This window comes from Podarcis muralis, chromosome 12, assembly GCF_964188315.1.
Source record: "Podarcis muralis chromosome 12, rPodMur119.hap1.1, whole genome shotgun sequence".
Lineage (NCBI taxonomy): Eukaryota > Metazoa > Chordata > Lepidosauria > Squamata > Lacertidae > Podarcis > Podarcis muralis.
This window is the reverse complement of record NC_135666.1, coordinates 13,162,577-13,176,753: the sequence shown is the minus strand read 5'-3', so window position 1 is coordinate 13,176,753 and position 14,177 is coordinate 13,162,577. Positions and strand designations below refer to the sequence as shown.

Here is a 14,177-nt window from a genome sequence, read left to right as displayed (position 1 = left end):
ATATTTCATCCCCCTCCTTCCTCCCCCCCAATGCATTCTACAGGCAATTTTTTTATGATATGCAAATACATGATGGAATAGCCTGGGAAAAGATGCACCACCTCTGTACTGAGGCTTGGAGTGGGAGAGACCCCAATTTCGAAGGATTCTTCGTTGCGGGGGAGGGGATGTTAAAGACCATGCATTTAAAGGAATTATTGAGTGCCCCATTCCACAATGGAATTATCCACCCTTCCTCTGGGTGCAGCTGAATCTTTTCCAGCATAGCCCTGGGAGCTGTAAAAATAAATGTTTTGGCTGATCCAAACACTGGATTCGGTGCCTTGGTGTGCTATTTCATGGGCAGAATTGGCCATAAAGCCGGGTTTGCATGCCTGGCGGTGCTTCTTTCGCTTCTTAATTCTAACTTCTGCATTAGGCTTTTGTTTAAACGGGGATGTCAAATGATGAAGAGAGTCCATAGTCCTTAACATCCTTAACACCTGTGAGTCCGCAGCTTGCTGGCAACCCCCACGATATTGTATTTCTCCTACAGCCACAGCTGGCAGAGGTATCTTGTTTTGTGAGAATTTCATTCCTCCTTTTTATGTCTTTAAACACACACACATATAGAGGGATATATTTCTTACCCCCATAATATTTTCAGAAGACTCTGGATATATGTTCTGTGTCTAAAAAGTGAGTTTTTAATATTGCTGGCAAGTGGGAGAGAAAGATGGTCGTTCACTATTGTTTATCTCCAACACCTGGTCATTGCTGGGATGGCGCCTCTGACTGGGGAACTTGGAGGCAGATCATGTTAAGAGCTTTAAAAAGTAAAATAAAAGAAGCCTTCAGTTGTGCCTGGAAACTAAAAAGGTAAAGGAACCCCTGACCATTAGGTCCAGTCGTGACCGACTCTGAGGTTGCGGTGCTCATCCTGCTTTATTCGCCGAGGGAGCCAGCGTACAGCTTCCGTGTCATGTGGCCAGCATGACTAAGCCGCTTCTGGTGAACCAGAGCAGCACACGGAAATGCCATTTACCTTCCCGCCAGAGCGGTACCTATTTATCTACTTGCACTTTGACGTGCTTTCGAAACTGCTAGGTTGGCAGGAGCAGGGACCGAGCAACAGGAGCTCACCCCGTCGCAGGGATTCGAACCGCCGACTTTCTGATCGGCAAGTCCTAGGCTCTGTGGTTTAACCCACAGTGCCACCCGCGTCCCTTGCCTGGAAACTACTTAGTAGCTAATTCAGTTCATTCAAAACTGGGGAGATATTCTAGGAAAGTACTGTATCAGACATAAGGACATAGCATGCCCTCCAACATTTCTCCAATGAAAAGAGGGATGTCGTATTCCATAAGAATTTTATTATTTATACCCCACACATCTGACTGTGTTGCCCCAGCCACTCTGGGCTGCTTCCAGCATATATAAAAACATGAAACATTCTTTTAAAAACCTCCCTATACAGCATGGGTAGGCAAACTAAGGCCCGGGGGCCAGATCCGGGCCAATTGCCTTCTAAATCCGGCCCGTGGACAGTCCAGGAATCAGCATGTTTTTACATGAGTAGAATGCGTCCTTTTATTTAAAATGCATCTCTGGGTTATTTGTGGGGCTTGCCTGGTGTTTCTACATGAGTAGAATGTGTGCTTTGGACTTTGGACATGCCTGTAAATCTCTCCTTAAGAAGGCAAAGAAGTTCAATTCTAGCGGAGCGGTTTCTATTCCTAACATTTGAGCAATGCTGGCATAATCTGATAATTTTCAAATGGTCTGATTACAATAGTGGATGCCTACACAGTTTGTGGTCTATCAAGGCAAATGCAGCCAATCACACTTGTGTTATAGGGCTGTTTACTTGACAACCTCCCTCCTTTCATGGTGCCAGACATGCAGCAAACCCCTAGTAGGTTGGGCACAAATAGGTGGTCACTGTTAGAGCCATCCTGGGTCAGGGTTGTAAGCCACCATCCAGTTAGAAGGGCCAGAGGTGAGTATATAGTCCAGATACAGCTGGACTCAAGGTCCAGGGCAGCCCACAAACATCAGTGGGGCCTGAGACAGGTACACAGACAAGGCTAGCTAGAAGATTGGGTCCCAAAGGGAAGGGACTGCTTAAAGGAGAAGGAGGAGAAGGAACGGTCCAGGATAGATGAGCAAGAACAGGAAACTTCTGTTTGGATAGACCCTGTTCCTCTGCAAAAATGTGCATGCTGTATTTTTACTACTGCTGCTTCCACAGTGGTAGTGATGTGTCCTTTTTGTATGTGTGTTTCTGTTTCCCACCCCAGCTTGCAAGGCCCTTGCTGATGAGCTGGCCTACGACATCAAGAAAATAGGTCCAAAGAGGACTGTGAATTCGGGGACATTTCGGCTCAACCCTGATGGCACGAGAGGGAAGAAAAAGGTAAGAGGGAGAGACATGGAGGTACGTAATAATTGCCAGCATGTGCAATTACCAACCACTTATCCAAACAGCGGTTGGTCTCTTAATCTTCTAACCTTTTCCTTGGTAAGACCAGCAGCCAGTAAATTGCTTCTCTTTCCTCTGGGAGCCAAAGTAATCTATGAGCTTGAAATTGAGGTATTTTTTCCAGGACCTTTTATTTTTGGAGGTGGGCTTTTAAATGTTGAGAGGGTAGTATTGTTCCATTGCTAGACTGTTTCTTTTTTAATATAGACAATCAGAACCACACAAGGCGCTGAGAGAGAGTGAGGAGGAGGGATGAGATGGAGTAGAAGTCTCTACTCAGAGTCAGCTCTCATGGGCAGCTTTCCCCGGTCATGAGAGTCTTGAGATCTTATCCCTGGGCAATTTGTTCAATTTATTCTGCTCACCATGAATGTCTTCTGTTCATGCACCTCTTGAAGAACGTTGGTTCAGAACTGGAAGCAAGGCCCAGAATTTGTCCCAGTGGGCAAGAGGGTTATGACCAGTTTATAAAATGAGTTGCAAATGGCTGGTTCATTTCAGTTTGTGAAAGATGTAAGAATAGCAACAATATCAAAGGAAATCAAAAGAAAATTATGCATGGCACATCATAACATTTTTGTTGAGACAAGCCTAACCAGACATGGAGACTGTTTACGTGTGTGTGTGTGTGTGTGTGTGTGTGTGTGTATTCTTTATTGAAAGATAAAAAGTAATGTGTATATAATTGTAAGTGCACAGGATAAAATAAGACATGAAAAGGGGGGGCAGAGAAAAAGGAAAAGGGGGGAAGAAATGACACCCACATCCAATACAAAACAAAAACAACAGAACTTATAAATATTCAAGATTGTTATTTAACCTATTACGGTGTTTATAGAAATGAATTCCAAATATCAGTTTTCACTTATCACTGATTTTAATTATTATTCAAATGTTTAAAATAGTTATATTGTTTCATTCTTTTGGTAAACTGCTTGAGGTTTCGTTTTGCTTTTTTTTTACAGTCAAGCGGTATATAAATTTTATGAAATAAATAAATACAGTGCCAGGTCTACAAATTTTGCCTTAGGAGGCAAAGGCCTGCCTTGATGTCCCTCCCTCCGCTGCTGAGAGCAGTTGCCAGAGGGACAGGAGATGAAGGCAATAAAGTCTTACTCCTCTTTGTGTCCCATGATGTCATGGGCTGGTGGGACACAAAGGAATGGTGGGAGGAACCAACTGGGGAACCACCAAGGCAAGAAGGCTCAGAGGCAGAGGACTGGTGGTAGGACGACAATGAGTGGTCAGAGAGAAAGGAGGGAGAAGACTGCGAAGAGGGGTTGTCAGAAGCTGAAGGGGTAAGAGGGCTTAGTGATCTGGGAGTGTCTGTGGCAGGCAGAAGGCAAGAATCATAGGCAGAAGTTGAAGCAGGGGAGGAGGGAGGCCAAGCGGTCAGGCTGGTGAAGAGTCATGGGTGTCTTCCCCTCCTGATGTGACAAGCTCCCCTCCCCACTTCTCTCCCAGAACCAGAAGAGGCATAAAAAAAGGTGGAGGAGAGGTTGGCTTCAGGCAGGCACAGTCTCCGATTGCTTGGGGAAAACCCTGGAGAGGAGGGGACTTAGACGGCTGTGGAGAGGTGGGGACTTTCAGTCTTGGCAACTGATTCATGGGGCAAAACCTACCAGGGATGAGCTGCTGTGCTCATTAGGCACGACACTCAGCCAAGTGTCATCGGAGTGTGACTCCTCCTTTATGTCCCTGCTGGTTCAATGGGAATACAAAGACAGCCTCGGCCCAGTATACCTGAAGGAGCGTCTCCACCCCCATTGTTCTGCCCAGACACTGAGGTCCAGCACCAAGGGCCTTCTGGCGGTTCCCTCACTGCGAGAAGCCAAGTTACAGGGAACCAGGCAGAGGGTCTTCTCGGTAGTGGCGCCCACCCTGTGGAACGCCCTCCCACCAGATGTCAAAGAGAACAACAACTACCAGGCTTTTAGAAGACATCTGAAGGCAGCCCTGTTTGATGGATTACAGTATTTTAATATTTTTTTGGAAGCAGCCCAGAGTGGCTGGGGAAGCCCAGCCAGATGGGCGGGGTATAAATAAATTATTATTATTATTATTATTATTATTATTATTATTATTATTGAACAGCCAGGCCCTTATAATGATGCAAGCGCTCTGTAGGCCTATGGCACATGCTTGGTGACTCCTTGGTGACATTCCTGGCCTGGTTCTGTTTATTAGAAGAGGTGGGTGGGTTTCAGACAAGGAGTCTCTCCCAGCCCTACCTGGCTATGCTGAGGATTGAGGCTGGGATCTTCTGCTCTACCCCTGAGCTATAAAGGTAAAGGGACCCCTGACCATTAGGTCCAGTCGTGGCCGACTCTGGGGTTGCGGCGCTCATCTCGCTTTATTGGCCGAGGGAGCTGGCATACAGCTTCCAGGTCACGTGGCTAGCATGAATAAGCTGCTTCTGGTGAACCAGAGCAGTGCATGGAAACACCGTTTACCTCCCTGCCAGAGCGGTACCTATTGATCTACTTGCACTTTGACGTGCTTTCGAACTGCTAGGTTGGCAGGAGCAGGGACTGAGCAATGGGAGCTCACCCTGTCGCGGGGATTTGAACCGCCAACCTTCTGATTGGCAAGTCCTAGGCTCTGTGGTTTAACCCACAGTGCCACCTGCGTCCCCCCCTGAGCTATTTTCCTTCCCTAATCACCAGAGGTTGTACCAGGGGACAGAAGCTATTTAAGAAATTATCTTCTGAACTGGGGAGGCAGGGGATGGTTGACAAAAGCTAAGCATGTAGCAACCGACTCCGTGCCTGTGTTGTTGATGTTTCTGTGTGTGTGTCTGTGTGTGTGTGTGTGTATACAAGCTCACATGTGGCCATCATGGAGTCATGTTGGTTAACCAAAGAAAGATCTGATACTAACCGGCTGGAGGAGGGGGGAGGAAGTCAAACCTGAGAAAAATAATTTAGAGGTAGAATAAATCAGTGGGGGAGGAATAAGTTGCCTTGCTGTCTGCCCCTCCCTTCCGCACTAGGTCAGGCAACTTATTGCAGGTCTTGTTGTTTTACTTCCAATATGGGTATAAATTTGTGTGACATGTCTAGCAGATTATGTGTCCCCCAAAAGAGATTGCAATCCAATATTAAGCATGCAAAAGAGCCACATGGGACTGTGTTTTTTCTCTTCTGTCCAGGACCCACCACCTACCTGTCAATCCACCCAGCCCTCTTTAAATAAATGTTTGTTTTGTTTTATTAGATTTTGTACCTGCCCATCACAGTGAGGTCCCAGGGTAAGCTATAAGAATAAAATATATACGGATAAAATAAAGGCCCAGTTTCAACATTGTATGGGGCCAACCTCCTGATAAGAGACCTACTCCTGTAGGGCACAGCAATTGATTGGGCATATATGGGCATATACTCTTTGGGGTATCCTGCCCCCAAGCTATATAGGGCTTTGCACATCAGGGCCAGCACCTTGAACTCAGCTTGATAGCTAAATGCTGACATGCTGGAGAGAGTTTGGATTACATCCAACCAAATTCTACTCAGAGCAGGCCTATTGAAATTAATGGACTTACGTTGCTCATCACCACTAATGTTGCTGGGTCTACCCTTTGTCGTCGTTTAGTTGTTTAGTCGTGTCCGACTCTTCGTGACCCCATGGACCAGAGCACGCCAGGCACTCCTGTCTCCCACTGCCTCCCTCAGTTTGGTCAAAGTCATGCTGGTAGCTTCAAGAACACTGTCCAACCATCTCGTCCTCTGTCGTCCCCTTCTCCTTGTGCCCTCCATCTTTCCCAACATCAGGGTCTTTTCCAGGGAGTCTTCTCTTCTCATGAGGTGGCCAAGGTATTGGAGCCTCAGCTTCACGATCTGTCCTTCCAGTGAGCACTCAGGGCTGATTTCCTTAAGAATGGATAGGTTTGATCTTCTCAAGAGTCTCCTCCAGACCATAATTCAAAAGCATCAATTCTTCTGCGATCAGCCTTCTTTATGGTCCAGCTCTCACTTCCATACATCACTACTGCGAAAACCATAGATTTAACTGTTCGGACCTTTGTTGGCAAGGTGATGTACTTTTTAAGATGTTGTCTAGGTTTGTCATTGCTTTTCTCCCAAGAAACAGGCGTCTTTTAATTTTGTGATTGCTGTCACCATCTGCAGTGATCATGGAGCCCAAGCAAGTAAAATCTCTCACTGCCTCCATTTCTTCCCCTTCTATTTGCCAGGAGGCGATGGGACCAGCGGCCATGATCTTCGTTTTTTTGATGTTGAGCTTCAGACCATATTTTGCACTCTCCTCTTTCACCCTCATTAAAAGGTTCTTTAATTCCTCCTCACTTTCTGCCATCAAGGTTGTGAAACCTTTCCCTGGGCATAGTATTCTGTTTCTAGTGTTTGGGTGGGATTGCATCATGCAGGTAGGAGATGATGAAACTGAAAGCTGAGAATTAAGCTGCGTCCACAACAGGGCTAACAACATCTCTTTAAAACAGGAAGCGCCTTCCAGCAATACATTTCATGTTGCCCAATGCCTACGTCTGTGAGATATAAGGGAAAGACAGCAGTTTGACAAATCTAGTTTCTGCCCATCTAGTCACCTCGGCCAAAGTGACATTTATGATTGTCCCCTCCAGATTCAGCATTCCTGATAGGGAGATGTCTCACACCATCTAACCCACGAATGTCTCCTCCGACTGACGGTGGCTCTCAGGCAAATCTCTCTTTTCCATCACCTGCTCTCTGAGCCAGGAACTGAACCTGGGACTTCCTGCATTCAGAGCATGCACCCTTTTGCTGATCTATCCTTGTCCCTCTCTTCCCTCAAGAGAGAATCAGGATGAGCTTGGGTATGGCAGGACAAAGGCCAGTCTATGCAACCTATCACTCAAGTAGCATCTTTTCAAGCAATCTCATACTGTTTTGCCAATTAACTCTGCAGATTCTTTAAAGGATCTTCAGTAGTCGAGGGAAAAGATATTTTTATTTCAACAGAAGAGGACAACCTCCTTAAACAGTAACAAAAACAAAACCCCTCAAACAGGAAACCTCCTTAAACCTTCTTACACAGTAATACAAAACCCTCTACCACTAAGAAATAACCCCAAAGGGACAATTTCAAAGGAACAATTCCCCCCACCAGACCTTGATCCACATACAACACCAGATCTAACCATGGGAAGCCACAGCCATCACCCTCTTCCTCCTGACCACATTGCCCTGCACTATCTGTTCCTGCCTAGACCAGGTGGGCCACCTGTGGCAATTGGGGCTCCTCATCAGGGCAAACAAGGCCTAGCAGGGCCACCCTCAAGGGCAGGAGTGCTCCTGCAAGGACTCACAGAAAGGGCTGGCTGTATAAGGCCAAACCTACTCCTCCTTGATTTTTCCTTGCACATTTTCCACTACACATATCACTTTTAAGTGTCATGGCTTCCCCCAGAGAATCCTGGGAAATGCACTTTGTTAAAGGCGCTGGGAGTTGTAGGGTCTCCTAACATCTCTCTCGGTAACTTTTTTCCTTCGTAATGTAACTCTTTTGAGGTTCTTTAGAAATAATTGATGTCGAAACTGTAAACCGCAGCAGAAAATAAAGTGAAGGCATTGCCGTCATGCAGCCCACCTGAGGTCAGGCCTCACCTGCTGAAGACCACTGAGCAAAACCCCTGCCTCTCAGCCTTCAGCATCTGGGCCCATTGCACTCCCGAGTCCTCGGTCTCCTAGCACAGGAGATGTAGCAAAGGCCATCGCTGCTTGACATTCAGGGTCAAGTCGCAAATGGGTTGGCCAGTGCTTCCCACTAGTGGTGAAAGTGATTCTTCACTTTGAAGTTCAGATAAAATCCACTTGCAATGCTCGAAGGCAGTTCAGTGGTACCAGTTTTTAAAATTATTTGGTGTGCTCCGGAATAGCCAGAAAGTGTTTTGTTTTTTTAAAAAATTGTGGTTGCAGACATATAGGGATCTAACTCTATTTTTAAAAATTGTTTTTACAAGATGCGAGTGAATATTTCTCACCCCGTCCTTCACCATAAAGCCCCCAAGGTGGGTTATAACAATTAAATATACAATTATAAAAACAGATTAAACCATTCCAGTGATAAAATGAGTGGATAAGACATCTTTAGCTGCTGATTCATCACAACTAAAAGCACATTTAAAGCAACCCCCCCCAAAAAAACCCAAGCAAACCCACATAATAGACACACATGACAGCATCCGACTGTAATGAGCTACCAAATAAAACCAGTGTAGATTAATTCAACTCAAATTTGAACAAACAGCATATTTTGTCTTCCTAGTAAGTTACTCGAAGTTGCTTAACTCTCCTAATTTATTAAACCCTTATCCCCACAGGAGGTATTCAAACAAAAACAACTGCAATTCAGACACATTTGAATCCAGGTATTTATTAAGAATAATGAACATTTGGATCTGCTGGGAAATATGAAATCCCCCTGTCACTTCAAATTCTACCACCCACGTTCTATTGCATGAGTTTCCCAAAGGGCTCACTTCAAACTTCAGCATTTTGGGGAGTGATGAGGCAAACCAACATTTTATCTTGTAGCATAAATTACTAATGCCAATATCAATTCTTTGAGTAGCAGTCCTCAAGGAAGGAGGGAGGGAATGGAATATCCTGCAAGTGAGCTGAACAGGAGCACTCAAGACTCTGCATCAAAACCCCTAAGGGTGGGAAGAACCCAAAACAGCTGGGGGGGGGCTGAGCATGCTCAGTGGGCAAGGGGAATGCTCACTGACTGGTGGGTGGGGGTGGAATTGAGTGGTTGGAGTGGCCCTTGTCACCCTCCGTCACCACATGAGTACTTCCTACACCAACCTCTCCACCCCCATTTCCAGTTTTCCCTGGTGTGTCCCAGTCCCAGCCACACCCCTCGCCACGATCCTCTTTCTCCTCCCCGTTGTCCTTCCGGTTCATGACAATTGTCCATTACACTTGCAGTCCATTGCAGTTCTTATCATGCAAACATCATGCGCCTGTGGTTAGTGTAGTGTGTGAACCAGCCAGAGGTGGCCATATGCAAGAGACTCCAGAACATAAGCAGAAACTTCATGCAGTGGCGTAGCGTGGATTGTCAGCACCCGGGGCAAGGCAAGTAATTTGCGCCCCCTAACCCGTGGATTTGCGCCCCCTAACCCGTGGATTTGTGCCCCCTAACCCGTGGATTTGCCCTAACCCCAGATGTTGCGCCCGGTGCGGCCGGCCCCCCCTGCACCCCCCACGCTACGCCACTGACTTCATGGTCTGAGACTAGGATCTACCTTTGTGAGTTACCGTATACAGTCATACCTCATATTATGTTTGCTTCGTGTTACGTTTTTTCAGGTTGCATCCCGCAGTGACCCGGAAGTACCAGAAAGGGTTACTTTCGGGTTTTGCCGCTTGCACATGCACAGACATGCAAAATGACATCACGCGCATGTGCAGAAGCGACGATTCGCCACCCGCGCATGCGCAGACGCGCTGCTGCGGGTTGCGTTCCTTTCATGTTGCAAACGGGCCTCCGGAACAGATCCCTCTCGCAACCAGAGGTACCACTGTACTTTTAAGAAGACAACTCACTCCCATGGAAAAGATGATGTGGGAGTTGCCATTTTGGGCTATGACTAGGGATCCCTGGATTCAAGACCCCAACCCCAACCATGAATAGGGAACAGAAGTAATGCTGTTTGTGACGGTGGGTTCTGTACTTCGTCTTCATTGGGCTGTTTTGAGGGTTTTCTACCCTTAGGGCATTTCCCCTTAAATGTTGGGTGCTTTTGTTTGTTTGTTTTTGTAATTTTGTAATTTTGCAAATGGTAGAATTCTCCCAAGTCTGCTAATAGGACTTTTTTTTCAGCCAGAGCTCACTGGAGGTCAGCTCTGGCCCCTCTCAGGTGGGCGCCATTGCCATTCTAAGAGAACAAGGGAGAGGTTCATGGTGAGCTCCAGCACATCTTTGTCTAGAAAAACAGCACTGCTAATAGTCCATTTCTCTTGTGCAAGCGCATCCATATTACCTATAACAGTAATGTCTCACTCTGAATGTAACTGACCTGTGTGAAGGACTCTGTTATTTGAAAACAGAGACACCATATGTACTTTTGTTACCTAAGAAATCCTTTAATTAAAACATATTTTTAAAAAGAAATAAATAGGGGAAATGGTTTGTTTGTCCATTTCCCTCTGTCCCTCCCTCTCATTGTCTCCTTCATGAAGTTGTTTTCAATGTTTAAATCAATCATTAGACTCTGTTTATTTCAGCAAAGGACTTAATTCTTCAGAGATATGTGCCTGGTCCCCAAAGGCTATGATACGAACATGACCTTTGGTACCTGTAAATGTTGTGCAAGAGAGCTGCTTTTCCTGACAGCTGTGGTGATAATCCCCTTTGTCTCTCTTAAGTGATAGCTGATAAGTCCGTGCAGAATTTGTTTGCTGTATTTCTGTCTCCACAAGGTTAAATTACCCCAAAGGGGGGGAGGGAATGTGGAAAAATACAAGTTCCCCCCCCAAAAAAAGAATTTATTTTGGAAGGAAGTTGAGTCATTGTTTCAATCAGGTTTAGCTAAAAGTGGGGGGGGGGGGGAGAGAGAGAGAGAGAGAGAGAGAGAGAGAGAGAGAGAGAGAGAGAGAGAGAGAGAGAGGAAAAAGAGGTTCACAGGCCTGCTTTTGAAAATAAAAGTCCTTTCAACAGAGAGGCTTGGAGCGAAATGTACCACAGAACGCAAAGTGACTTTTTTGCAATTTTCCCCTCACAGCAATGTGTTTACCGGAATAGCTTCTGCTAGAAGAAAACACATACATTTTTTTAAAAGGGAAGAACTGTAGGAATCAAATGTCCTTGACACACATGTTTTAGGTGTGGTGGGAAATGCCTCTGCCGTGCACCGGCCAAAGGTGTGTGCAGAGAAGGGTCACTTTAACTGCCTGCCTGAAGCAGTGGAGAATTAGTTCCCAAGGACTATTGTTGGGATTTTTTTAAAGGCGCAGATTCGTTCTGTTTTCTCAAGTGGGATAGTTTCGGAGTCCATGCCTGAAGACTTTTTCTAGGTCATACTTATTCTTGTTGGCATTTTTTGGCATTCATGTTTGATGGCAAGACATTCCAAATGAGAATATTGTAGCAATAAATGCATCTCTACTCTGTGTTTGGAATCTGAGGCTCTGGCGAAGAACGCAGGTTACAGATTAGTCTTGAAGTATGCATATTATCTGCCCTCTTCCAGTTAATAGTATACACTTCCAAGGTCCCCTCCTGGCTTAGAATGTGGAAGAACCCCTTTGTTGCCTATTCGTATTTATGTATGTATACAGATGGGATATATATTCTCTTTTCCACCCTGTTCTGTTCTTCCACCTGAAGCCCTTTTCCATCCATCCAGAATAGCATTAAATGACAGAGTCCACTGCACTGCACTTTATTGTATCTCTCTCTCCCTCCACCCACCCCCGGCTAGTATAGAAGGACGGATGAATGGGGTCATGCGCCAAGTCCCCTGCAGTTAACCATTATTTTTGGTGAATAAAGGATGGTTAAGGTTGAGTGGAATGTCAGCAAACCTTTCATCCCTCTTCCTTTCAGCTGTCTGTGTTCATACCCACAAGCCATACAAAGTTTCCTGGCTTGGTTTTCACATACGTGGCCAGCTGGCTCCTTCTGCATAATGCCTGCGAGTTTTCTTGGCAGGGCCGGGCACATTTTGGACTCCATAGCTGCAGAGATTTCTACTCTGGTGCAAGTCACTTTAGGTCTGGCCTCTCTCCCCTTGTGTTTTAGAAGGCGATGCCTGTGACCGCTCATACATCATTACAGCGCAGACGTTTGATTTCCAAAATAGTGTTCCCTTCAGGCTGAAGGTGGAATTGGATAGGGCAAGGCCAGGCTGAGCCTGTCAGAATTAGGCCAGTCAGGTCTGGGTGGAGTCTACATACGTGTGTGTGTGTGTGTGTGTGTGTGTGTGTGTGTTAAACTGATTCTGAAGAATGCTGGCTTTCTAGTACTAGTCAGCTGCTAGAATGAAGTTTTATTTATAAAATAATGGTTGAGCATTTTAGATAAATAACACATTTCAGGTGTCTGTTTCTATCAGTGCTGCCCCAGCATGGCATAAGATGAATGCAATGTATCAAAGGACTGGTTGCAAAAGGGATGGCACATCCACAATGGGAGGTAAAGGTAAAGGTAAAGGTAAAGGGACCCCTGACCATTAGGTCCAGTCGTGGCTGACTCTGGGGTTGTGGCGCTCATCTCGCTCTATAGGCCAAGGGAGCCACCGTACAGCTTCCGGGTCATGTGGCCAGCATGACTAAGCCGCTTTCGGCTAAGCAGAGCAGCACACGGAAACGCCGTTTACCTTCCCACCGGAGCGGTACCTATTCATCTACTTGCACTTTGATGTGCTTTCAAACTGCTAGGTGGGCAGGAGCAGGGACCGAGCAAAGGGAGCTCACCCCGTCGCGGGGATTCAAACCACCGACCTTCCAATCGACAAGTCCTAGGCTCTGTGGCTTAACCCACAGCGCCACCCGCGTCTCTGACACTGGGAGATACTGTGTTACAATTGTTGGGTATCTCTTGTACCCTTGATGTGTGTTAGTCTGTGCACTCCTTGTTCACCGCATACAGGTGCTGAATTAGAGAGCTTGGCCGATGTGCAACATTTGCAATGCAAAAAGCACCTGGGCATTACCACCAGAAATGGTGTTCGTGTGCAGTGGCGTAGCGTGGGGGGTGCAGGGGGGGCCAGCCGCACCGGGCGCAACATCTGGGGTTAGGGCAAATCCACAGGTTAGGGGGTGCAAATCCACGGGTTAGGGGGCGCAAATACACGGGTTAGGGGGTGCAAATTACTTGCCTTGCTGGGTGCTGACAACCCACGCTACGCCACTGTTCGTGTGCTGGGGGAGCTGCGAGAGTCCTTAATTTGCGCCACTTCCAGGATGAGTAAATATCCCAGCTAAAATTGGATGCGATACCAAAAAATATGAAAAGTGGGAGAAGGAACTGTGGTTCTAGGAATAGCTAGCACTCCCACCAGAACTCTGTGCTTACCTGTCAGTATTCTGTCAAATCTTGGGAAAGCAAAAAGACTTTTCCTGGTGTGACACAAATAGTATTCCTTCCTGAATACCGGCTCTTCTTCCTTTGAAGTCCCTCAAAAGTGATTCCTCCTGCAGTTTCACAAACATACAGCATTCATTTTTGCACAGTTGTATCTTTTCCTGTGAGAGTCAAACAAAATAATTTTGTAAAGGACAGTCTCTGAGAATGACAGGCAAGCACCACCAAGCAAGGCCCGGGGGGAGCCTCTTTTGTGGGGGACGGTGCAAACACTAGGTTTACGTCTGGCTTGGCAGCAGCTCAGCAAACCAACAGGCACCGCCAGCCCTCTGAAACGACACCATTGCTCTGTAGGCAGGACCTGGAAGTTTTTTGTGTTTCTGGTTTCGCTAAATAGGAGACATGGGTGTCTCATCAAATAGGTACAAATAAATGTAGTATGGGAAAGCATGAGAGAACCCCTCTGGACATGGTTTCTTTGTGGGAATATTCTACAAAATATAATTGACACAAAAGTGCATTGATAGTGGATTTCTACTACTTAGACTGTCCACACATTCCACTTTATTAGTTTCGTGATGGTTCCTCAGTGGTATTGCATTAATGTCACCTGGACAGGCAACCTTGCACTATAAAGGTAAAGGTACCCCTGACTGTTAGGTCCAGTCACAGGCGACTCTGGGGT

The 14,177-nt window shown here is 46.2% G+C and overlaps 1 protein-coding gene across 2 annotated transcripts in view; it reads left to right on the top strand.

The window, feature by feature from the left end:
* The window catches only part of CNPY1 (canopy FGF signaling regulator 1), a 58,182-nt gene that overhangs the window by 21,417 nt on the left and 22,588 nt on the right, over positions 1–14,177 (top strand). For both annotated transcript variants that reach the window (XM_028750830.2, XM_028750829.2), the window contains exon 3: positions 2,280–2,395. In XM_028750830.2, coding sequence (XP_028606663.1) covers positions 2,280–2,395 — 116 coding nt within the window. The remainder of the gene's footprint in view (positions 1–2,279; positions 2,396–14,177) is intronic.